This window comes from Grus americana, chromosome 20 (assembly GCF_028858705.1).
Source record: "Grus americana isolate bGruAme1 chromosome 20, bGruAme1.mat, whole genome shotgun sequence".
In the NCBI taxonomy this organism is placed as follows: domain Eukaryota; kingdom Metazoa; phylum Chordata; class Aves; order Gruiformes; family Gruidae; genus Grus; species Grus americana.
The window spans coordinates 6,188,702-6,214,395 of record NC_072871.1 but is presented as its reverse complement, the minus strand read 5'-3'; the positions used below and the strand labels follow the sequence as shown (position 1 = coordinate 6,214,395).

General features: G+C 41.0%; 1 protein-coding gene across 2 annotated transcripts in view; it reads right to left on the bottom strand.

Annotated features, from left to right (window-relative positions):
• The window catches only part of NUP188 (nucleoporin 188), a 29,216-nt gene that overhangs the window by 1,091 nt on the left and 2,431 nt on the right, over nucleotides 1-25,694 (bottom strand). The window contains exons 3-43 of one of the 2 annotated variants that reach the window (XM_054848831.1): nucleotides 25,450-25,523; nucleotides 24,761-24,845; nucleotides 24,001-24,081; nucleotides 23,477-23,521; nucleotides 22,745-22,837; nucleotides 22,483-22,602; nucleotides 21,857-22,068; nucleotides 21,105-21,219; nucleotides 20,399-20,599; nucleotides 19,587-19,676; nucleotides 18,953-19,018; nucleotides 18,300-18,419; nucleotides 17,715-17,841; nucleotides 17,439-17,594; nucleotides 16,957-17,083; nucleotides 16,241-16,328; nucleotides 16,080-16,156; nucleotides 15,807-15,921; nucleotides 15,341-15,461; nucleotides 15,040-15,106; nucleotides 14,341-14,469; nucleotides 13,002-13,135; nucleotides 12,486-12,592; nucleotides 11,415-11,621; nucleotides 10,680-10,849; nucleotides 10,260-10,329; nucleotides 9,532-9,599; nucleotides 8,701-8,896; nucleotides 8,122-8,199; nucleotides 7,686-7,771; nucleotides 7,105-7,250; nucleotides 5,735-5,916; nucleotides 5,152-5,352; nucleotides 4,360-4,452; nucleotides 3,993-4,151; nucleotides 3,073-3,210; nucleotides 2,564-2,665; nucleotides 1,663-1,872; nucleotides 786-917; nucleotides 574-644; nucleotides 2-131 (exon numbers count right to left, since the gene is read on the bottom strand). In XM_054848831.1, the coding sequence (XP_054704806.1) occupies nucleotides 2-131; nucleotides 574-644; nucleotides 786-917; nucleotides 1,663-1,872; nucleotides 2,564-2,665; nucleotides 3,073-3,210; nucleotides 3,993-4,151; nucleotides 4,360-4,452; nucleotides 5,152-5,352; nucleotides 5,735-5,916; nucleotides 7,105-7,250; nucleotides 7,686-7,771; nucleotides 8,122-8,199; nucleotides 8,701-8,896; nucleotides 9,532-9,599; nucleotides 10,260-10,329; nucleotides 10,680-10,849; nucleotides 11,415-11,621; nucleotides 12,486-12,592; nucleotides 13,002-13,135; nucleotides 14,341-14,469; nucleotides 15,040-15,106; nucleotides 15,341-15,461; nucleotides 15,807-15,921; nucleotides 16,080-16,156; nucleotides 16,241-16,328; nucleotides 16,957-17,083; nucleotides 17,439-17,594; nucleotides 17,715-17,841; nucleotides 18,300-18,419; nucleotides 18,953-19,018; nucleotides 19,587-19,676; nucleotides 20,399-20,599; nucleotides 21,105-21,219; nucleotides 21,857-22,068; nucleotides 22,483-22,602; nucleotides 22,745-22,837; nucleotides 23,477-23,521; nucleotides 24,001-24,081; nucleotides 24,761-24,845; nucleotides 25,450-25,523 (4,989 nt within the window). The remainder of the gene's footprint in view (nucleotide 1; nucleotides 132-573; nucleotides 645-785; nucleotides 918-1,662; nucleotides 1,873-2,563; nucleotides 2,666-3,072; nucleotides 3,211-3,992; nucleotides 4,152-4,359; nucleotides 4,453-5,151; nucleotides 5,353-5,734; nucleotides 5,917-7,104; nucleotides 7,251-7,685; nucleotides 7,772-8,121; nucleotides 8,200-8,700; nucleotides 8,897-9,531; nucleotides 9,600-10,259; nucleotides 10,330-10,679; nucleotides 10,850-11,414; nucleotides 11,622-12,485; nucleotides 12,593-13,001; nucleotides 13,136-14,340; nucleotides 14,470-15,039; nucleotides 15,107-15,340; nucleotides 15,462-15,806; nucleotides 15,922-16,079; nucleotides 16,157-16,240; nucleotides 16,329-16,956; nucleotides 17,084-17,438; nucleotides 17,595-17,714; nucleotides 17,842-18,299; nucleotides 18,420-18,952; nucleotides 19,019-19,586; nucleotides 19,677-20,398; nucleotides 20,600-21,104; nucleotides 21,220-21,856; nucleotides 22,069-22,482; nucleotides 22,603-22,744; nucleotides 22,838-23,476; nucleotides 23,522-24,000; nucleotides 24,082-24,760; nucleotides 24,846-25,449; nucleotides 25,524-25,694) is intronic. The other variant, XM_054848832.1, reaches the window with a different exon arrangement.

The following is a 25,694-nucleotide window of genomic DNA, read 5'->3' as shown; positions in this document are numbered from 1 at the left end:
CCAGCTCAGAGCTGAGCTCCTGTTTCATCCGTTGCTTATCACGGGGATGCACAGCTGGGTCTCTCAAGTACCGAACAGCCTGGGAGATGAGCAGGTAGAAACAGTTTTCCATTGTAAACATGAGCAGAGACCTGTGCAAAGAAACGCTCATCAGCAGGAGCCAAAAAGGTCGGCACACACTAGTTTCAAGGTCAAAGACTCTTAGAAAGACTTCATACACAGGGTACATACGAGGGAACAGTCGCTCTTCATATTCTGCTCAAGTAGCAATACCCAAAAGCTATGGTCTGCAGAGTAGAAACCACTCTTGGCCATCAGGGAAGTCCGATTTAAATATACTGGTAAATACGCATCAAACAACTCTCTACACTGCATCTTAGGGTGGGGTGGCTTCACACACCCTCACAAAAAAATCCCTGCTTGCTTTGGAGAGCTTCTCATGAGCTGTCTGCACTCCTGGGATTCAGAGTGAGCAGCTGAAGCTACACAAATGCACCTAAACCTCAGTTCTGATCTGAGGAGCATCAGGCTCTGCTCCTTGGCCATGATTAAATCAAAAAGCTAGAAACTTACTTGAGGGTTTTGGTTCCCTCTTGCATATTCAGCCCTGCAGCCTGAGGGAAAGGTTCCTTCTTCTTATCCAGCTTAAAGGGAAAAAAAGAGACAGGCATTAGAGACAGGAGTTAGAAAAAAGGAAATACTCCTACTCTTCAGAGTATCAGCTGAATGAGCGCTCTGAGATCCCTGCAACTGCTGTGCTCTCCCAAACACTGAGATGGCAGTACCTCTCCCAGCATGTTAAGGGCCACGTTGACTGTGGCAAGGAGGGTCCCAAAGGAAGGTGCGACATCTGAATCAAAGGCTGGTGTGGTGAAACTCAGAACGAAGAGGACGTTGTACTCAGCAAGGTCCAGTGACTGTGGAGAAGCGGAAAGCCGAGTGAGTAACCCCCGAGGCCATGAGTACGCTATTGTAATAATAACAGGAATACCTACTTCCTGTATCACGCTTTTTGTATGGAGAACTAGAAGCATTGAGATAATTTCCCAAATCTCAGGTATACAGATGGAGCAGTAGAGTGTTCTCTAGAGTACTGCACAATTGGACTATATGGCTCTCCTCACACAAATGAGCCGTCTCCAACTCCCAAGCCGTACAGCTTGCCACCAAGTGGCAAGCTAAAGCAATGACTGTTTCCAGATCATTTTCAAATGCCCAGGCATAGGTCCCTAGAGGCACAGGACAAGTAAGTTAACTGTCCAAAAGTTGGCAGCAGGACACTGCCAGAATCAAGGATTAAACCCTCCTTTTCTGAACATGGAGGCCAGCCACAGGAGGATAACAAGAGGCTGTCCTTTCTGACGAGTGACATACTGAGGATACAAACCTAGCTGGGTTATTAGTCTGCTCCAGTAAGGTTACACGTACACCGCGTTGTGCAGATCACACAAAAGGTCAGCCAACCCTTCCTTTCACACTGATCAGCACCTGATTCCTAAGAGGAATCCCCTGTGTCCTGCCTTCCTGCTCTGTGCAGCAGTCAGATGTATGGTGGGGTCATTGTCTTAAGCAGGACAGACCATGCCTCACTACATAGACCCAGAACATCACTTGAAATGCTGGAAACTCCCTGCTTCAGGGAGCAGCATCTCTCCTCTCTACCTGATCAAGGAGGATCTGGCAGACATCAGGGGTGAAATGGCGCAGGGCAGCAAGAGATTTGCTGAGGATTTTCAAGAGGCTGTACTGCACTGTGAGCAGTGCTTTCTGCTCTGCTGCCTCTGACTCAGGACTGGGATGTTTGGAGGAGGCTTGAGGGTTGCGCTGCACTCGTGGAGTCACACTTGATGGAAGGGAATCACCATTTTTTGTCTGTGGAGAAAGAAAAAAGAAAATCTTGAATACAGATATGATTATTCTGCACTAAGATAAACACTTTGAGGGGAAAACAAGTTATGAACAAAAGGAATGAGGAAATAAGGCACCCAAAGTCTGTCACCTGCTAGAAGCACAAGAATCTACACTTAGTGTGCAGCAGGGGAAGCACTGCATTGCAGGGAGGCAGCTGCAGACACTATTTAGATTCCACATTCCAGAAAAAGAATCTCTAATCAACACACCAAGCCTTAGCCATGGTGAAATAACACATCAGTAGCAATGCATCACCTCCACCTCATGAATCCAGGGAATCCCCAAGAACAAGAGCTATCTCTCTTGAGCAAATTTAATCAGATCAAGGACACCAGGTCAATGGAGGCTTAATTAATGGCCCTACAGAGTACTACAGCAATGCAGCCTTCTTGCTGCAGTGTAGGCAGCTGTAAGATGACAACAGCACCATTCCAACACAGGCTGCTGTTTCTCTAGGACTGGCTCTACACCGTGCAAAGTTTTTAGAGTCCAGACTACTCTTTGCAGTGGCAAAATGCAAATCTTAACTATTGATGATTGTCAATAATCACCACTAGGATTACAGATAATCAATTCAATATCCAAGAGCCTGGATATTGAATAATATTTGTCTTTTAAGAGGGAGCATGAGCATGCAACACTCCTAACTTACAGTTCGGTTTAGGGTCCCCAGCCTCACCTGCAGGTAGTGCTGGAGCATTTTGCGGCTGTGCAGGAGGGAAGTGCAGGCCTGGCACAGGTAACACAGATTCACCTGAAATAAATAAGGTGAGGGAGAAATCTCTTAAAAGCTGAATCCCCATCTGTTCACCATCACTGGTAGAAGCTAGAAAATCCAGTTAAACAGAACACCGTGATCATAAAGGATCAGCGCAGTCCCTTGATTTCCCAGTATTTTCTCAGAGTCACCTGGCACTGAGTGTAAGACATTGAATTCCCCAAGTTATTTTTCCAAGCTATCGTCTCTCTGTCCCCAACAGTTATCTGTTCTCGCTCAATTCAGACAAGGTATTGACAGAACAAATATTTAAATGACCTCAGCAGTAGTTCCTATTAGAAGAGCAGTAATAAAAAGGTGATATAATGCCATTTTCTCTTAACACATCCAAATCCTTGCTCCCTGAGGCAATGTATTATCCACAGCAATATCCCGATTCCTACCTGCATGTCCCTCATAAGCTGTGGCAGGTGGAAATGCCACTCCTTTGTGAAATTTGAGAGCTGAAGAATGAATCCAACAGTGTGATCGGCCTCTTCCAGACAGGCCAGGCTCTGTACTGTCCGTACTGCATTCAGGCACTGGAAGGAGAGAAAAGTAAATCAGGGCAGTGACAGTTAAATCACAAAAATCCCATTCCATCCTCTTGAAGAAAAAGGTGAAGATGCAGAGGATCTGCCCTCAGGGACAGAAAATGCATTCATGATAGTAGCTGCATAGCACGTGGGTCAGACTCAGAGAACTTTACATTCTTAGTCAGAGGCCAATGCATTTAACGAACTGCGCTGCCATATGACAGCTATTTGCCCAGGGAGCATATAAACAGGTAATTCAGCACCTATGTACAAACAGGACTCTTCAGCGCATCTGCACTGACACAGTCCAGCCGGTTCAGGTATTTCAGTACTGCAGGACAAGAGAGCTTGCTGACCCAAACGGTAACTGAACCCTCACCACAGCATTTTCATTATTTAAGCAAGGCTGAGCTGAAGCCACCTCCAAGAACAGCTCTCATACTTTTCTTTCCAGAGCAGACAGCCAAAAAGTGAGTTCCCATCAAGCTCTTACTTCTGCTGCTGTGCTGAGTAGGCATATTAAACACCTGTAGCAAAGTTATAACCCCAAGAGCAAACAGGATGAACAGATGGTGACTGCCCAGCTCTAACTAGTATCATAACAATCATCCCTGCCTGACTGCATGGCTTGTGTATTCCATCCTCCTTCTCTCACTATTGAATTATTTCTACTGTAAATCTTTGAGGCAGGAGCCCCTTTTCAATGCTTCTGCGCTTTCTGACATGATTCCACTACTATTGCAACACAGAAGCCAAGTGAACCATCACATAAGAAGTATGTGACATACCTGAAGAATCCTCTCTTGATGGACACCGACAAAGTCCAGTGCTTCCGTCAGGAAGTTGTATCTAAGTGTTTTAAGAAGGCGTTCCATCAGTGACATGGAGAGACGATAGACCCCAGGCCAAGAGGGAGCATCCAGAGACTTCCGAGATGAAGCAGATGTCTGAACAAATCAGATACAATGACTTATTTACAGTGCTGCCCAGTGTGGCACACGCCACAAACCCTCCACACCATTTTGGAAGTCTCCAGTCTCTAGGAGTGGCTGCTGTCCTCCTAGACTGGGAGCACTCTGTTCCAAGCACAACCCACAAGGCAGGGCACGGCAAGCTCTCCTGGCGCATTCCCACCCAAAAGGAAGTAGCACCCACCTGAATGGCTCCATTCGCACTGAGCTGGTACACACTCAAGAGGGGCAGGCAGACGCTCTGTGTGACACCAGCTCCAGCCACTGCTGCTGCTCCCTACAAGACACAGAACAAGCTACTGTTAAAATTTGCACGTGTGTCTGCTCTCTAAGACTAAAGAGACTTAGTTTGCATTAGATATTTCTGCCCTTTGCACTGGCACCATTCTTTTAGAGAACATCATCTACACACGCTTCTATGTTGTTAAAGAGTCAGGATCAAGAAAAGCAACACTGTTCTTCCAGTAAAATCTAACCTGCATAACTGTACTATGAATTCCATTTCAATATCACCTATTTTGGTACATAATCTTTGAAAAGGGCTGGCTTCGGAACAACCTTGCTTTCATCTAAAGCCCCACACAAGTTGAATTTGTAATAGATAAATAACACTTTATTGTGACTAATGAGAAAGCAGGTTCCAACACTTAATGCTGTTTTAACTAGAGGGGGATAATTTGCATTGCAGAAGAATGCATTCAGTGAAAGTGCCAGCTCTAAATTACAGGTCTGCTCTGGCTGGCTCAGCTCTTCCATCCAAGACAGCCCATTATTGAGAAGAACAAGGCAAAACTAAGCAGGCATACATACAGGACCTACGGCTTGCCAGCCTCTAAAAAAAAAAAAAAAACAACAAACCACCAACAACCCTTTATCTACAGATCATTGTTCAGCTGCATCGCAGACAGAATAATGAGATATATGGTTCCTATTAAAAACGTATAGCTATATGCTCTCATTTCTCTGCATCTCTCACCTGTTGAGTCCTTGCTAAGGTCAGCAGTAAATGTAATGAGGCCTCTGTGAAGTGAAGGTTTTGTTTAACTCTCAGGCTGATCTCCAATGCGGCAAAGATCGTAGGAAGCACAGGGACTTTCCTAGTGATCTGCAGCCAGTAGTCTCCATCTTCATCAACTTCACAGAGCTCTTTAGCCAGATGCAGACCCAGAACACAGACCTGCAGTGACAAGGAAAGGAGAACGAGGTATAGGCTTGACATGGGGACCAAGAAAATCTTGAAAGCATTTACTAACACAATCTAAAGTTCAATTATTCTCAGAATCATAAATTAAGGCGTCTGGTATCCCTCACATTACAATCTGCACACTTTCTGGCTATATAAGCAATCGTGACAACGGTTTTTAGGACAGATCTGAAAGAGAGGCAGCAACAGCCATTTTCCCAGACTGATGTGTGCCAAAAAGACATGGAGTCATTCTGAAAGAGAAAGTGCCAAAAATTCCTTTGAAGGCAGCAGGCTGCAGGGAAAGTTGTTCCAAACATGCATGGAACTTTTGTCTAGAGAGACGAAACATGGCAGAGCTGAACAAATCATTTACCCCATCTCGCTGGTCTTTGTGTTTAACTCGGGAAGCATCATCTGTTTCCATGCTGTCCTTGTCATCTGTAGCATCTCCTAAGGTCAGGCTGTGTCGAGTCTGATCAAAGAGTGCAATAACCTCATCTTGGAGTGTTTCACACACGCTCAACACCAGCTGGGAGTACTGTGGGATCTCATTCACTGTGACACACACAGAGTAGAGAACAGTTAACACACAATCCTTATATTTAGGTTTCCAGTTTAACTGATAACGTCACTGGGCCACATTTCTTGAAGTTAATATTTATTCTGTTTTCATTTCAAAGCCTAAAAAACAGAATGTGAGGAACTGTGACTAAGTTAGATGATTAAGTCTAGGAGGATATAATAAGGGATTAGATGGTCATCTGAGTAACAAAAACATGTAGTTTTACCAAGCAGTCATATAAACTCATGACATCTCAAAGCACAAATCAAGCACTACTACGAACAGATTATTCCATAACTGCTCACTACAGCATTTCCTACCCAGTTCTCCAGATTGCTGGTACTGGCCCATGCAGATTGGGTGCAGGCTATGTTCTGTGAGTCCATATAAATACTACATTCTTATCAAAACCATTATAATAAATTGCACCACCTATTACCAGCATGACTGGAAACTCAATTCAACAGCAAACAAAAACATTTTAAAACAACCCAACCCTCCACTTTCTATTTATTTTCCAAAATATATGGGCTTGCAGGGCACAAGGAATACACAGAACGGTAAGCCGATACACTTCTCAACACTACAGTTGCCTTTGTATGTGTTGTAGAGAGAAATACTGCCCAGATTCCACCAATACTGTCCCAATAGAGAGAAATACTGCCCAGATTGCTACTGCAATGTAAGATGCCCCACAAGTGACACGAGTAATGACCAGAGTAATTTCTCTGGTTTGTAATAAAACGTACCCTCTGAAAACTTTCTTGTGTTTGAGTCTTTTGTTATCTCTAACTAGAAATTCATGTCAGAATCTAAGCTCTACAGTCACCCTGTGAGATGGTGTTACTAGGGTGTCCCTCCCACACCCACTGAGCTATGTTCAAACACACGGGAACTCTGTCTTGTCTCTATCAAACCGATCAAACACAGAGGTCACTGTTGGGCAAAGACAAGAGAAGGGAAGACATACACATACTGTGAATGATAAACCTCATCTCTTTCTAAAAATAGCTAAAACAAGTAAGAAAAAAAGTAGTGAAGTCCCACAGGCTGGTGACTATATTCAGCATCCTGTACTACTACTAACACCATACGTGGTTTTATCTTGGAAATGCTAGAGTGTTGGGGTGTATTCAGCCATGGCAACCCTGCTCTAGACACTTGCACATACACCACCTCACCTTTCATCTCCTTCATTTGCAGCACAGTGATAAGAGCTGAGAACACTTTGGCTTTGGTTTTCTCCATCATCTGCTGATCTGCCTGTAGTACTCCCTCCAGAATCTGCGTCAAGGAGTTTATGATTTTATCCACAGAACCCAACTCGCTGACAACAAAAAGGGAGAGCTCTTCAGATTAGACAGGATCCCTCAATAAATATATTGGCTTGACTGAGCTGTGTGTATCATAAGTTATATGATCCACACAAATAAAAGCAGTTCTTCCAAGTAAAGTTAAAGTCACCACCTGGATCTCACTAAAGACATTCCACAGTACAGTGAGAATGCAGGACTGACTATCACAAAAGCTTTTTTGATACTCTCTTCACCAGCAAGCAGGAAGCCAAACCATACATGTATTACTACAAGAGATTTCAGCAACAACCTACAGACATTTGCCATCCCAAAAGAGCATTTTATGATAAGGTTTCCGTTTCCTCCCCAAATCACCAAGGGAATCTCAGTAGAGCAAAACACTTAAACATAATCTCCCAAGTTTTATATTTAGCAGTGACTAATAATTATCTAGACAAAATACCTACCTCTTCCACTGTTTGAGCAGGATCAGAAGAAGGGTACATAGCATAGATCCCAGCTGCAGACAGGATACTGACATGGGAACTAGAAGCTAAGAAGAAATACTGCAAGAGTTACAGTTGCAACAGTCACATGTAAGAGCACTTAAGAAATCCTCAGCCCAAGCACCACCACCAAACAACCAGGTTTGATCTTCAGCAGCTAGCAGCACTGAGGGAACCAGAGTCAGGACACCCTGCAGGGTCACCCAGCGATGACAAGAATAACACATACAAAATAAAGATTTTTAAGAAGATCATCAATTCAGGGAGAGGGACTTTGTTTCAGCCTAATTTCAGAGAATCTATAAAACCTATGATGGCAAGCAGTTGCAGAAATAGAACTCCTCATAGTACAAAGAGCAACTGGGAAATTAAAGAACTGAGGGGAAGCATCACCTACCAAAGCCTTGGTCCCATTTAGCACATCCAGAAACAATTGCTGATGAACTGCAGAATCAGTCAGATGCATTATATCTGCCTAAGATCCGCAAAGACAGAGATCAATCAAGCACAACAAAAGATGCACCTTCTTACCAGTCTAACATCAGTCTACTGTTTTAACTTGTTACTTTAAGAATTCACCAGATGTCATAGCTGCTGAGTGATGCAGTTTTACAGAAATCACAATTAATAGTCAACAAGAAGTAGTCAGCAATGACTCATTTCCCTAATGGTGCATCCCTTCCTCACCTGACTCAGCAAAATCTTTTCAGGATTACAGAATTACTTAGAATTGCTATAAAAATTATTTACTACCTCCCTTGTCTGCTCAGACAGACAATATACTCATTTTGATCAAACAGCAGAACACTACCTACTCCAACTTTTCGTACCATGCTCATGCCAACTTGTGTTGTAAGCATATATACAAGAAAATTGAAAGAAAAGCCATTATGACTTAGCTGGCCCTGAGAAGTTGACATCGTATTATTCAAAATGTTAATTTCAGGTTATCACAAAAATAAGAGGTAGCTCTTACATGACTAGTAGAGATTATTAGCAGCATCCGCCAGGCTGAGATCAGCATTTGATATTCCGTCATGGAGGCACAGCTGCTGCTCTCCGTCTCTGCCACATGGTACGCCAGTAACTTCACATATTCTGACCAATACGAAAAGCGCTTTTTGGTGGAGAAATTCTTCAGCGTGTCTTTCAGTGACTGATCCAGTGAGCCCCTGACCAAATCAAGAGGAGAAGTTATCTTCATTTATTCTTTGGTCAGAAGATACATCTCTTCTGAAATTCAGGTAGGAAAGCCAAGGACACAGCTTGCAAGTGAAGGTTATTCCACATATTAGACCTGTACAGGGAATCTCACTTTTTGCATCAAATGTGAAGGAAAAACATGATCCCTGAAGAAAATCTATGATTTTTTTTTTTTTTTTAAAGCAGAGATTTTAGTTAATCATGACTTTTCAACCTATTATAGGGGCAGGCATGTTCAGGAAAACAAAGTGAGTGGAGAAGACTACTAAAATGTTATTCAGCAATCACTATAGTAGGTGTACTTAGCTTAGTTTACAATTAGTTTTACTAAGTACTGTAAATTCTCATTCCAGGGTACGAAGAAAATACTAACACTCTCACCTACAGGCTGCAGAAACACTGTAACACCTCTTTCTGCAGTTGGTGATTGCAAGAATCTCAAATGCAGGTTTGTGATTTGTTTATAAATCACTGTTCCTCACGCATTTTCACAGGATTACATGTATTTTGTCCCTCAAAGCCTGCATGGTCTATCAGGATTTAACACACACAGTTTAAAAAAACAAAAAGTACAGGGACAAAGGAGAGACTACCAAAGACTCACTTGACAACATAGTAGATCTCCAAACAGATGATTTTCATGATTAAGGCACAGGTATCCAAGACACTGAGCTATAAAGACCAAAAAAAAAAAAAGAAAGAAAAAGGCAAAATCTGAGCACCTAGCTCTGCAGGGTTAGTGGGATTCTGATTTATCCCTACCCATCCACTTGCAGTGACTGACTCCAGTTCTGCAGGAGACTTGTTTCTCCCACGACAGCAATAGTTACGTCATTTGACCATGGACTGGTGATAATAAGGAAAGAATGCTGTGTTCAAAACGGCAGTCCGAGTGAGAGCACAGGACTTTCATAATGAAGGGGAAAACTCCCACAGAAAGGAATAATAACAAGAACATAATTAATTCCCCTTTGATACTAATCAGGCTGAGCTATGCCCCCAAAAAAACGAGTTTAGTTTGCCAAACAGCACACAAGGTATAGTATGGATACACTACAGACAGCATAGCTTCCAAAGAGTGTTACTGCAGATGCTAGGTAACATTTGTGTTTGGTTTTTATGTGAATAAAGAGCAGAGAATTTGAAAAGAGTTCATAGCTGTACAGTCTCTGCAAAGCCAGAAAGCATTCACTTCATCTCCTGCCTGCATTTAAACCACTTGATCATATTTCCTTTTAGAAAACTGCAAGCAGAGGGAAGAGTCACATACATCACTTAGAACCTTTTCTGAGCAGTACAAAACTACCTTCATTTTGTTTGGATGTAACTCACCTCTGATGATTCTGAAGGTGGAGGAAGGGTCCCAAAGAGGGGATTGGTTAAATTTTCCCAAAATTTTGGCCTAAAAGATATATACAGAAGTGAAATCAGTTATCTCCCCCATGTCATGTGCCTAGCAGCATTTTGACTGTTCCAAACTTCATAGAAAATACGCTTTGGTAAATACAGGCTTATATAGCTTTGTATAAAAGAAATAGAACAAAACATATTTGCTTCTGAACATGCACATACGGACTTCTCCTCTTCTTTCCCAAGAGACTAAGTTCAAAGCCCATACACTGCACACCCTTCCTTACCAAGGCACACAAAGACTAAAATGCAAATGTCCCTGAAAAGTCTGATGAACCAAAGAAATAGGTGTTTTGGAAAAAAAAGGAAGGAAAACACATTGTAGAAAAAACAACAACTCACTTTGTCCTCAGAACTAGCATGGCGCTATCTCGACGGTCCTGCCACAGAGCATGCAGGAAGGCAATGGCAGCACGATGCAAGAGGGGAGGGCACCAGTACCTCTCCTGCTGTTTGGAGTCTATCAGCTCTAGGACTACTTGGAGGCAACTCCACTCCCCTAAACTGAATTCCTAAAGCAAAAGGAAACGAGAAAGGTTACATCGCCACAGATCCACTATGTATGCACCTATTAAAGCAGAATATGCTTGATTCCACTTGAACAATACACAAATAAATCCTGAGTACGTGATGCTGTCATATATTTTCTGTAAGACTACAAGGAATGTAGTTCTAACGCAGGACAGAAAAAAATATTTTTAGGGGAATAAAAAAAAATGAGCAAAGCTAAGACTTAGTCAGACCAAGAACCTTCAAAAGGTCCAAACCCAAGAAGACCTTGAACTGCAAAGCAACGGAATGGGTATTCTGGAAAACTGATATGTCCATTGTACCTCAGTCTTCAGCTTTCTCACTGACTGGCCACTGTCAGAGTCAAAAGAGTGGGCCAAGGGATCTTTGCTCAGACCCAGTAGATGTTCTTATATTAACTGCAAGCACAAGCTGTGCTTATCTTTACGCTAAACACATCAGGTTACATATAAGAACTATCAGATTTTAGAGACCAGTGCCATAAGACTGCCATGAATGCTACAATAAAAGACTAGTGAGTGCCTGGGCAAATATATGCTATTCTACCTTTGACCCGTCACTGCCATCCTTCACTTCCAAGTTCAGGAACAGCTCAATGAGCCCAGGTTGTGTCTCCACCGCAACTGTGAGGAACTCCAGTATCATGACCTTAATACGCATGTCCTCAATCTTACTCTGCAGGCGGGTGAGGAAGGCATCACGGATAGCGGCAGCATCACTACCAAGGCAGGCATAAACAGACATGGGAGCAACCTGCAAAAGGAAGGGAACATAAGAAACAAGAACAACCAAACCCTACAGAATGCTGCTTCTCTATATAAAAGGTGATTTGCATTTCAATTTGAAACTCCAAAATATTTGATATTGAATCTACAAACGTATGTACTCAAAAGTAAGTTGTTGTCATTAAGCAGGAAGAAACCTGCAAAGTGATCCAAATTTTCCTCTTTGGCAATTCTGCTCTATCCCTCACGGGTTATGACAAAAGTGGAAAAGATTAAGAGAAAAACAGTTTTGGAATGATGTTTCTTGAAATAAACAAACCCAGAGCTGGATTCATATGCTTTAATAAAACTGCCAATATATTCTCAGAAGTATTGTAGCCAAAAGGAGTATGTCTAAAAGGCAAAGTTGAAAGCTCCCAATAAAAACTTAAATAGGATCCTCTTCTCAGTAAGATCTTAAAGTTCCAGTTAAGGTGTAGGAATTGTATTTAAGAGTGGGACCTGAGAAAGTTATCAGTAAGATCTTAAAGTTCCAGTTAAGGTGTAGGAATTGTATTTAAGAGTGGGACCTGAGAAAGTTATTAAAAAAAAAAAAGTAAGGTCAACTGAAGGTGCAAATACTTTGCAGAAAACACCCCACTCATGTGAAGCCTCTCAGTTAGATGCCAAGTGACTTCTGAAACAACAGAGGATTACGTTAAAAAACTAAGGGCCCTTTATGTGATTTTTAATGTGCTCTGTCTTAGAGCTTTCAGTCCACACTGCCTTTAACTGACTTGTGTTAAGCTCCCTGATACAAACAAGCCTGAAGAAGTTATCTTGAAAGAATTTCAGTGACAGAATCAGTCACAAAGGGAGAAGCAAAGGAGCGCTTGTGTGAGTCCCATCTTACCGTAGCCAGTCGTTTGAGCAATTGGATGGCCAGGCGTGGAAGTGCAGGGTCATGCTTGTGGTAGATGTATTTGGCCAAGACCGCAATAAGATTGTTTCCATGAGCACCTGGATAGAACACAATTAAAATCAAAGAGAAGAAACTGCAACAAGATGTAACTGTTTAGCAAATAATGATTTCCATAGCAGAAGGTGAGAACTAGGTCAGTCTTCCAGAAGAACAAGGCATGGGCCCAGCCAGAGGTACTAACGGCAGCTGATTTACTATATTCTGTAATTACACCCATCTCATTACAAAGCAGCAAACAACAAGCTACATTTGCTTAATACTTAGAAGCTGTCCCAGAGGAGAAGAATGCCTTGGAGGAGGGGGAACAGACCTTCTCCCATCACTAGAAACCACTTATTGGAACCTTGAAACCTTAACTACTGTTTGTAAGGAGACACACACTGACTAGTTGCAAATAACAAAAAAACCCCATAGCTTCCCAGGCTGCCCCCATGGAGAAATACATACCATGCTGAGTAAGTGCCTGTTCTAATGGAGATACCACGCTAGAGGGGGGTTTCAACCGGATGACGTTATTGGTAACTGAGAACGCCAGCTTAACTGTTTGGATCAGCAGTTGACCTTGGCCTTGTGACTCATCACTGTGTTTCCAAAAAGAAACCAAGTAAGTAACTGTGTTGACAACCAACATTTATTATTTGCACAACATTCAAAAAGGAAATTCTATACTCTGTCAATTGGGGGTTATAAGACATTTTTACTCAGACTGTCATGGCACCACATAACAGCTGCTGAAATACAAACCCTCACATATCCACAAAAAATAGTCTACCCAGCCCCAAGTTTTCAGCATCAAACAAAAAAGAAAAAGGGCCTGACAGCCTGTTGTCACTTTTTTTTTTCCCCTCTTTGGGATACAGAGAATTAAAATGTATTAAGACAGAGGGAGAAACATTTACAGAACCAATCTCGCAGAAATTATAGTGAACCAAAACTGGATGAAGAGATAAAACTGGCTCTAAGTCTGGTATTTTCCTACGATTTTCCTTATCAGATAAACATTCTAGAGAGACATTAAAGCCAAAAAGGCTTCTCAAATAAGTCTCACTTTCAACTCAACAAGTCTGGATTCCCTTCCAGACTAGTTTTGAAAGAAAAAAATGGTAGACTATCAGAGCCAAACTTGCTAGCAGGTTGTTTACGTGTCAAGTAAATTTGGCAAGGAAAAGAACAGAGGAAAGGAAAGAGATCCAACCCTAGCTAAAGCAAAAGAACCAAGCCTCCAGAGAGCCACATAAGAAGGTTAAGGCGCTCAACACTGAAGATAGCTTCAATACTTCGAGTACTTCAGAACCATCCTGAGTAGACTGATCATCTCTAGCATTTCCAAAATTACATTTCAAGCTTTATTACAATTTATCCATGAACATAGTTCTCATTTGAACTTTGGTGTTACCTGAAGACACAGAACTTCTAATATTGGCTCTAATCCTCTTGCATCTAATTCAGTCATTCAATCTTATAAATTGAGTTCAAGTGAATTCTTTACAAAAAAGCATAACTGCTGGCAAACATGAAACAACTGAACACATTTACACCCACTGGCATGCTCCAAATGTCATTTAGAAATAGAAAACTAGAATTACCACATGAAATGGAGCATGTACAGCAAAGACTATATACAGATCTGGAACAAACAAGGCTTGTTCCTCCAGAACATGCGAGGCAGGCTGCCATGGCTAGCCGCTATCCTGATCCCCCGTTAACGGCAATCCATTGAAGCTACATTTCAAGTATTATAATTTGCTTCTTTCCTCGCACTACTGAAACAGAACACACCACTCACCTACTAGACTGGGAGGCCATTACCATATCAATAGTGTCCACGCCAATTCCCATGATATTAATGACAGCTTGCCCTGCTTCGGTGTTGGCCAGGCTGAAGATGCACAAGGACTGAAGGCTGGGGGTGTTGCTGTGAGACACAAACAACACACAACATCATCACTAACAGCACTTGCAGTATTTTCACACCTAGCACTTAGAAAACTATCACAAAATAACCTCTTAATTTCTACACCCCCACTGACCCCTACTTTATTCTCCCTTGTACTTTCTTCAGAGCAGATACAGCAAACTGGAAAGTGGATGGCAGTCTGTCCCAGGAAATCTATTTACTGTTTTCTATTTCTTCACCAGGTCTTCTAAAAAACAATGTCCATAATCTTTTTCTGCCCTTCCTGTACTCAGTAACACTGCGAAGAGCTGAAACCAGCACTACACAACCATGTAGTGTTTAAGTGTTTAAGACCAGGTTGGATGAGGCTTTGGGCAACGTGGTCTAGTGGAGGCTGTCCCTGCCCACAGCAGGGGGGTTGGAACTAGATGATCTTTAAGGTCCCTTCCAACCCAAACCATTCTATGATTCTATGCCAGTTCATTCCTAGTCATTTACATTCAAAAACTGAAACAAAGAGAGAGCAGCAGAGCCCTCCTGCACTCTAAGCCAGGCTAGTGCAGATCTGAAATCCATGACGTGTCTTACCTGCTGCGAGGATCCATTTCAGGGCACAAATTCAGTATAGCATGAATCAACTGTAGAATAAGGCATCCTAAAACAGAGATGAAACAGACTACTCATTTCAGGAAGATCTATTGCCTAGTTCCTAATATTTTCAAACAAATCACAGCATTTAGAGCACTACTGGTAGACATACAAAGGAAATCCCAAATGGTTGCTAGAAAAGATACGATAAAAAAAGGAGTAAAAATCCACACATTCTCTCTGAGAAGACAAGCGATACTTTTTACTCCCTCCCTCTTCTCCCCACCCTCAGCATCCTTACCAATTTTCTCTCTCACTCCATGAGAGTTATAACGCCATTTGTGGTAATTTGGTAACATCTCCTTCAGGACAAACACAATGCAAGGCACAAGTCCTTGGCTCTGGGTGCTACCAAGTTGTCCCTAGGAGAAGCAGAAATGTCATTGTCCCGCTTGTGGTTAAAAGGACAAGAAACTTTTTGCAGGAAGATACCCCATATGTCTTTAAAGTGTGCAAAAACTATCGAGCATGGGGACATAGATTTACAAGCAGCTTCTATTCTTTTGTAGATCAGATGAATCGTAACAGCTTTTTTGAAAGAATCAGACTATGGAGAAAGCACAAACAGCAGTGCAGAAGGGAGTGTGAACCAATGATTACTCATAGAGACCTGTTGCACATGGGATCTCAGGCACAGCTGTATCTCACTTTCCTGTCATAACAGCCTATGGCTGACTTTACATGCAGAGCATTCCAGAAGCACTCACCCGGACAAGAGTTGTGATCAGGTTCAGGAAGGAGATGGTAACGCTGTACTCGCCTTGAGGCTGTTCTATGCTCATCAATAGGTTTCCATAGCCCCCAGCATTCATTCCCTCTGCACTGTGAAATGAGCAAAAGGGTTTATTACAGGATAGCAGGACTCTGATGTGAGCGAGAGATGTCAGATGCATAGATTTCACACTGGCAAAATGTTATGACAGGTTATGAATAGGTTAGGAAAAAATAAAAATAAAAAAGGGCTGGGGGATCATGAATACCTAATCATGTGATTCATACTGGACACTGGATTGGCAACAAACGGTAAGAACCCTGTATGGTGAAGGTCAGTCCAAACCTGCAAGAGAAAAAGTACAGCTACTCCCTCTCATTCACATATACATGCCTACTGGTTCTCAAACCCAGAAGGTCACTTCCTCACCTTGGCTGGCATCCGAGCAGCCAGTACTGTCAAACAATTGACACAAGAAGCAATAACGTCCACAGGGGGAGAGATTACAGTTGTTAGCCTAGGAAAAAGAAATATTATGTATAAAAAGCACTGCCACCTGTGGTCTAGCCTATATACTGTTCTTTTGATCAAAAAAGCTCCTCTCTCACTGAAGTACACAAGTATAAAACCTAGCCAGGTAAATACAGACACCAGAGTCTGCACTTTCAGTCTAGACTTGCCACCTCCCCCTCACACCTGAGTCAGATCAATTTACTGCAAGAGGCAAGGCTGGAAGACAGCAGCCTGTCACAGCAAACAATAATTATGCAGCAGAACATCAATTCCCAGACAGTTAATGCTGAGAGGAGAGTTGATAAGTACAACTGTTTTAACACCTGGAAGATACTGCTCTAATGATATATTTTATTCCCCTCATGTAAATATAGCTACCAATAAAAAATGCTTTTAAATGGATAAAATTGCACAACGCTCAGGAAAGAAGGGCCATTCTGCTGCATCAAAGCATTAATCAGTGTGTAGCCAGAACAGTCCTGAGAACTGAACACCAGCCTTGGGGAGTTCAAGCACTGAGACACACTTCTTGCAAAGCTCTTGGCAAAATTACTAATTAGCCATTCTTCCAGCTCATTAGATCTTCTCAGGTACCTCCACTGTTAGTGACTTCATGCCGGTCAGTGACTTACCTCTGCAGGAGCATGTAGATTCGTGACGTGATTGGCAGAAGGCAATCTGCTATCGATACATCAGTGCTGATGACTTTATGAACCAGATCAATTATTGGCTTGACCCTCTGGCAATGCTGAATCACATCTGGATAAAAAAAAATAACACTAGATTGCAAAATCATACTTAAGCAGTAATTAAATCTGGAACAATGCACATTAACCTTACCACGCATCCCCATGAACATTCCCCATACCGAAACACATTTATTTTTATCTATCTCAACTTTTCGCTCATCTAAAATTTATCTCATCTCACTATGTGCTCTTGGCCTTTTGCAGTGAATTTTACAGTATTATAGTAATAATTTAAAAATCAGGTTTCTGAGAAAGTATTCCATGCTCTTTCAAAAGTATTCAGGCTTGTTCAATCCTACTATTAACCTCAAATTGATACCGATTAACAATTACTTATTCTCTTTTATACTCCCAGCCTATCTCACCTGCTGTCGATACAACATGGAGCAGCATCTCAATCTCGCAGGTAAACAGTGTCCAGCTGCTGTAGGAATACTCCCACCGTACCAAATAAGCCCGATCATCCAGCATCACTTGGCCCACTGTTCCCTGAGGTATCCGCAGATTTGTTTGACCTAGTCCTAAAGATTGAAGAAGCAGGTGAAATAAAGTCACAAATTTACCCATGAGTTAGAAGCCAGATAAAGAACTAAATTCCCCAAAGCATTTCAATAAGAAAAGGTTGAGCGCAGTTTCCTTACCAAGAGGATAGAGGAGCTTTGGAGCCTGTCTTCGCCAAAGCGTGCCATCTTCATGAGAGATCACATCAGGAGGTTTATGCTTGTACAGTTCAATATAGAAGGACATTTTATCCAGGAAACTGTATACCTGTATACAGGGAGAGCTTAAGTAATACAGCTGAAGAGCCAGACCTTCTTAAAAATTAATCGAACAGGTCATTTCCAGGAATAGGCAAGTTTTCTTGACATGGTCAATATCCTTCTGTCAACCCTACCAAAACATTATTAGACAGCCCACATGTCCAGACAAGTCTCCTCTAATGAATCAGGAACTTATTATGTAAAGTACAACTTGAAAAATTAGGCGGTATCTTAATCTTCAACCATTAGAGTTGAAAAGTTTTCTAAAAGCCAAAAAACAGTGTCCTGCAACAGCACAGGACTAAAAAGGAGCCCTGTCTACTGTTCTTTGACAAAAGCTTAAAGTCTGTTATCTAAGATTGCAATTGAGATAAGCACATGTAATGGAAAGAAAGAATTACTACATAGCATGTTATCCCTGTCTTGAAATAAATCATCTCCCAAACACCAAGAGAGATCCTGTACCTTTTTTGCAGTAGATTTATCAGACACAAGGGCTTGGAGCAGCTGAAGGAGAGGACTAAGAAGATGGGGGAACATCCCACACACACTGTCCAGGATAATACCCAGACCGGCAGTAGGTTCCTAGTGGTAGAAAGAGAAAACAAATGTTGTATTACTAAAAAGAAACGCTAAAATGGTCTCAGTATAGCACAAGGATACAGTTCCTTTTTAAGTTGTACATTTAACATTAATCATGCACAAAAGTATCACTCCAGTCCTTGCACAGACTAAAGCATGAGGCAGTGTGCAAGTATAAGGCAGGAAGACTATAATGCATTACGTATCATCCTAATTCTGTGACAACAAAAAAAAAAAATAAGCATGATGCTTTTGCCAGCAGTTAGTTCAATCCTTGCAACCCCAGCTCTGGTTTAAACTATCACCTATATTAAAACTTGTTCCAGTATCCTTCAAGAGTAAAGTCAAGGCTGTACCTAAAAGGCAGGAAAGGGCAAAAGTAAATCAAAGATAGATGCAAACGAACACTAGCTCCTCAGGCCCTCCTAGAAACTAACTAACTAAATACAATCAGTCTGTTCCTTTCCTGAAACGAGATCTTTTATAAGGTTTTAGTTATAAGCAAGGTAGGCCAAAGAAGTTGCCAACATACTCACCGTCTTCCAGAAGAGCTGAGGAATGCTGGAAGCTGCCAGAACTTCACATGCAGCATCAATTATATCCTTCAAAGGAAGAGAGAGCAGAGAAAATAAAAGTTACTTTATGCAGGGAGACTTCATCCCAACCAAGTTCTGCCATATCTTTGGAATTTAAGTTTCCATGTTTACCAGCCAAGATGCAACTACTTCCTCTAGTCAAAACAGAAAGAAACACCCAAGACACCCAAACCCAGAACACAGAGCCAGCCTAAAGCCATGCCCCTTATCATGAATGGACTGCCCAGGACAAATATGTCCATTATATCTGCAAAGGGCTATATGATGCCTTCTCAAACTTGGAAATGGAGAATGTATTATTTCTATTGCACACATCAACAATTAGTTTCAAATCCATAAGACTTCAAGTGCAAGATGTGCTCTTTCATTATTAATCAGCCAGTCTGCAGAGGCGTTTACTAAGTTTGCATTGTGTAAATGCAGCAGGAAAAACAGCAAATCACTCTTTTAAATCTAAGTCACATAAAGTTTGCAGTCTCAAATGGAGGATTACAATTTAACAAAAGTAATTAGTGTCACTTATGAAAGGTTATTTTACATTAGGTAACAGGTGCAATGAGCCTTGGATGCTTACCTGCTGATTGCCCAACGTATGTAATTCCAGTGATGTCAGGACAAAGGAAAGAAGTCCATAAATACACATACAAGCTGTGCTGGCAGTACACTGGAACGGAAGAATACACAAGGCCATTATAGGAAAAACTATGAATTACAGAACACACTGCAGCTACTCAGTCTGCTTTACAAACTGAGTAACTGCCTTTTTCACACATCCTTGCTGCAGTCAGCAGAGGGGCAGCAAAACAGGAAGCAGTCATTAGTTAAGCTCCACATTATCATGAAGTATTTCACCAAAATGAGAAATCTTACCATCACCATTATCATCAGAAATGCCTTCCAACCATCAAAAAAAGGAGCATTCAGTGTTCACAGAGATCAAAAGGATTTGCTTTCCCTGGTTTCTGCCTACAGAGTAGTTTACTCTCTCTCATACATGGTATTGTCTAATGAAATCATATACAGAGAATAGTGCAGAATTAAATCATCTAATACTCAAGAACCACAACGGCAAGTACACTTATGGAGGCAAATCAAAAATGTGATTAAATGCAGTCTATCCTGCTCAAAAGAGATGTAGTTCCTCAACTTACAAAAGCTTTTTTTTAATTATTCTTTGGGCATAAAAATCTGTTTCATTTCAACTTGATTTCTGATCTTCACTGAAAGAAGGTAGATGATAAAACATGCTTTACTGCATACTCTGCTTAAAAACAGATTTAGTTTGAAGGAACACCGCTTCAAAATCATCTGCTTCCCATCATACCTTTACATCAGTAGCAGTTAAAAAACCTTCAAGAGCTTACATATATGATTATACGAACTCACATTCTTCCCCCCACTGCTTAGCGATCGCAGAAGCTTTGTCAGATACTGGAAAACATTCAGCTGGATCGCAGTGCTGCCCATTCTCCTGATAATGTTTGTTGACTCCTCTGGGTTTACAGTGTGACGGAGCAGAGCCCAGGCCAAAAGCACCGGAGCATGATGTGAGACATCCCCTAACTGCAGCAGCTGATTGTCCATCTCCTGCGCAAAGACAAGACAAAAGCAAAATAACTGAGATCTTCTGAAAGAAGTATATACTTGGCAAGCATATAGCTGATTGTGTCTTCTTGCTAACAGTCACCTTTCCCTTACAGATAATTATTTCAAACATGCAGCTGACCAAATTATATACTTGCAGCCTCGGTCTGTTTTTCTGCATGGTTTACTGACTTATAGTCGGTCTACTCTGTCCTAAAAGCACTAACAGACAAGTCTTTTGTTTCATTCCCTTCTGGAAACTTCACTATGCCTATTTCTTTGCACACATCTTTCCTTAGAGAAAAGTGCAGGATAACTAAGGAAATAGAAGGGGGAAAGGAATTAATTTTTGCCCCAGAATATTGTGTGGATGCTAGTTCCTACACTTGGGCAACAAACCCAAGGATCAGAAACTTACAGACATTATCTTTGAACAGCAAAGCCTGGGTAATCACAGTAAGTTCTGTATTGTTAGGCCTGATGAGGGGTTACTTTGCCAGTGCTTTACCTGATGGATGCGCTCATTATTGGCTAATTTGTGCTCCTCTGTCCTGTCATCCAAAGCACGCTCATGGAGGGAGTCAATCTCCATGCCTTCCACCAGAATAAGAGCACTAAAGTAGCTACAAGCAGGAAAAGAATAAAAATAAATAGGTCAGGAACTTTATTTAAGAATTAAAGGGTTTTTTTTTTTTAAGTTACAAGTGGTCAAAAAACAACCTTTAGTTTGCTTTTGTTCAGCTGTTCTTTGAAGCAATAAGAAATTACACGTAATTAACAGCAGGTAATCTTGAAATGCTAGTATATGACAGATTGCAACCTTCAGAACTACCATTTTCTGGTTGAACAGAAAAAAATGGTCAGTGAAATTTGAATATAGCTTTTCCACCTTTGTAACTCTTTGCTACCTGGGAGGAACAACCAGCACTATGACTACCAGCACAGGACTGTGAAGACACCATTTCACTTCACCACTAGACTATCTCAGGAGTTCCACTGTGTCCTCATTGCCATTCTTACCAGAGGCAAGATTATATACTAGATTAAAGCTAGCATCTGGATACCTCTCCACTTTGCAATCACACCTTCATTTTGCCACAAACCTCCAATGTGACCGAAAAAGCTATTTTGCCTTCATCACAATAAGCTTAGCTTGAAATAGCGGTGATTTTAAGAGGCAGCAACAAGAATTATAAATGCTTTTTTCCTGAGGAAAACAATTGTTTTGCTCTGTACTTCACAAATACACATGATACTTACCCAATACGATCCACCAGGTGATCCATGGTCTCATCTACTAAATGTCTGTTGGTTTGTCTAGTGCCAAATCCCTGTTCTTTGAACATCTTTGCAAATGCCAGAAGCTCATCAGGTGCCATTTCAAAGTATGCATAGTAGAGGAAGATGACTTCCAGGAGCATGGACTGTTCACGGAGGCATTGCACAAACCAACGGGAAACCTGACGTTCTGTCTGCACGAGGAAAAGTTCTACCGTCATGTGTTGAAGCTCACAGGTCAGTCTAAATTGTCAGAAACTGAGAAGTGTTGAAGCATTTCGACAGCTTGTGTAACCAGTGGTTTGTATCAGTGGCAAGGAAAGCCACTGTAAATACAGAGTGTGCTGATGCAGAGAGATTAGGAACAACTACATATAAATGGATCTGTCAGCCTAGGACTACCAATGGATTTATTACAAGGAACAACACATTCCATGCAACTCTCTGTTTCTGAGTAAAAGTGTGTTCTGTTAGATGGAAAACAAATTTTACGTTTCCTGAACCAGGAGAAACATCCTTTTTAACTGCACCTGCACATACACATTTTCCAATACACTACATATAAAGAAAGATTTTATAAGTTTGATAAATAGCAAAAAACAAAATACCATGAGATTTCCATGTGTTTCCCATGTAGGAGCTTCTGCTTTGTACAGCGCTTCAAACTGTTTCCGGTAATTAGGAACTAGTTCCTTGTCCAACTTTTCAACACACTGGAAGTATTGCGCCTGAAATAAATGAACAAATAAATGAACTTCTCACTTGCACACTCACATGCTTTTTACAATCACAAGTGGACAATTATGACACAAATTACATATTTTGCCTATTTCAATGACATCACATCCAGGAAAAGGTTCCTGCACTCACTGTGTAAGGGTGTCTCTCATCCTGAAAATAAGTGAGTAGATGGAGGACGCAGCGCAGAATGCAGATCCTCTCTTCATAGTAATAGTCAGCAAGCTGTGAATACATAGCGTCATTGATATCAATTTGCTATAGCATCCAATTCCAATACGCCTTCCTCTCCCATCAAGGCCTCTCCTGCCAACGCCTTCATCACAGGAACATATAGTGCTCAAACATTACTACAGATGGAGTTTCAACCAAGCAGTTTTTAAGTTATTTGAAAAAAATATATACTTAATTAACTTTACAGAACTCAATAAAACATGCCCATAGGGACATGTCTATAATTACACTGCTAAGTGAGAAAATTTGGAAAAGAAAGGCAAAAAGACAGGGAGAGATGATCTCTCATTCCTCATCCCTATTATCCTCTTTCATATGACCATCAGTCTCCATTTCAGAACTGTCACTTCAGACAATAATAAATAAACCTACAAGCTTTGGAAAATATGGAAGCATATGTCTGCCCAGCTAAATTGCCTCATATTAAGCCTAAAATTTCCTTCCTGTAGCAACTATTAACACTGTTCAAATCTTTATGCACATCCCTCTATTTCAGAAGCATCTTCTAAAATCTGTTCTTCCTATGAAGGAATACTTCAATTATTCCAAGATTTTCTGGATCTATAGAAATAAACTTGGTTCTCTGTCAACAGATCTTTTCAACAGAAAATATAAATGGAAGTGACTAACCTTCAGCATCAGAGCCTGACTCTGCCTTTCATCCTGAAGAACTGTCTGTAAGTAAAACACAACAAAATAAAGAATTATCTACTGCAGAAATACCTACTGACAAAATACATACACACACAAAGAAGACTTAAATAAACAAAAGACAATTTTTCTTTCAATTTCTTTTGGAAAGACAGATTCCAAAAGTACAAAGCCAAAACACTCATTTGTAACTACATATTTGTTCTTCATCTCCACTCGGTCTCCTTCACAAATCTGTAGCTTTCCTGTATTCTTGCGATTAGAGAGAGAAGCCAAGTTCCTGCAGAGAGATTCAAGCACGAAGACATACTAGAAAGTTAGGCCTGGATATCTGCTATCACATTTCCTTAATACAGCACTTGGGCATTGTAGGTTCAGAGAAGAAAAGCTACAAAGCCATTTCCAAATCAGAACTCAGATTTACATGTGACCATATCCACCAACAAACTACTGGTATTAAGGAAAGATGTGGAGTAAATAGAATAGAAATGGGAGCTATGGACCTTCAGGGAGTCCCTTGTTCCTCTGTAATCCTCTTGAAGATAACACTGTAACAACTGCACACTCTGCTCTTCATCCAGACCCTGAAAAAGAGAGAGATGCTCTGAAATGAATAAAAGCCAACTGAATTCATTAAAGATGAAGATAGTCTCCAATTATTCAGGCAGCTCTTCTCTTCCAAACAATTAACTTCAAAAATATGCCAAAAGAAAATTTTTTGCATCGGGTAGATGCTTGCTTTAGTCTGTTCAAAGCAAAATACATAAGCTTTGATGTCACTTAGATGTAGCCAGTTTAACTTCAGCGAGAAGAGCGTAACAGTGATTTTAAAAAAAGGTACCACCACTAGTCACTGAATTCCAACTTCTGGCTTGAAGAAACATAAATAACCTTGCAGGTAAACCAACAGTATTTTCAAACATGGCAACTAATTTAAGGGACATCAGTTTTTAGCTGAGCAATTTCAGATATCTTGAAAGATCCCAAGACCAACAAAAAGTGGGTGACTCTTCTGAAAAACAGCCCTTTGCAGCAGGGAGTGTTAACCAGGAAAACTGAGACACCTTAAGGTCACTAATCACTTTTTAAAATTTTCACCTACAGCCCCAACATGTATTTCTAACATCCTTTAGATTATTTTGAACTGAAAGAAATTTAAGTTTGCCTCTATTCAACATCAAGAAGCTTACTTAAATAACAGAATCCAAACAACACCTTCCAATTGCAGGGATAAAAAGTAATCAGAACAGCACCATCACTCACCAAAAACTTGCTGACCCTCAGACCCAGCTCTTTTAGTGGAGCAGCTACATCTTTATCAGCTTTTATTTTTTCTGCAGAAGTCGTACTAAAGAAAAAAGATATTTTAGCCATGAAAAATGCAGCAATCCCAAGGAATGAACTAAAGAGGCTTATTTTCAAAGTTCTCCATTTTACCAGTTTGAAGTGAACATTTGCTTTTTCCTCCACAGGCTTTCAATATTCCTTACAGCAATATTCCGTAATTTTCCCAGCAAACATTGTTCACAATTATAACTATAATAAATGTAGATTACTATAATAAATGCAGGCTATATTCATTCCATCTACTCCAATGAGGGAATGTGGGTATCTTTCTGGGATGACCAAGTGTCAAGAGGAGTCACTTCTCCGCAGGCTGCACACTTGCTTACAATTGCTACAGCTCAGCAGAGGCAAGGGTTAAGAGCTACCTAACATATCAGTAATGACAACAGAAACGTCTGTTACTTCTTTCTGGTCTGTATTTCATGCCCAGAAATGTTATGTGAATTAAGTACTTTCTCTTACTATTCCTCTTCCGAAATTTCTAGTCATGCAAGAGAGTAAAAATCTATTTTTATGTAATCACAGAGAAATATTCAACATGCTCCTCTACTTATTAGGAGACCCCATTTTAGAGGTTAATTTCTAAAATCAGACAATTACTATACCTTGGCGGTTTATAGTATGAAAGTCCCTCTAACAATCTCTGCCAATGCTTGTTCAATTCTGCCGCAATCTGTGCCTATTAAAAAAGAACCAAATACTACTGAATAGATTCCTCAACATACACTGCTGAGTATCAGATTTGTTAAATTTAAGCAAAGCAAAGAAATTCCACCACCACAAAGAGACAGGAACAACACAAGACAAGCACCTATGATTCAGACTGATTCAAGATGCACACTGTATGAGA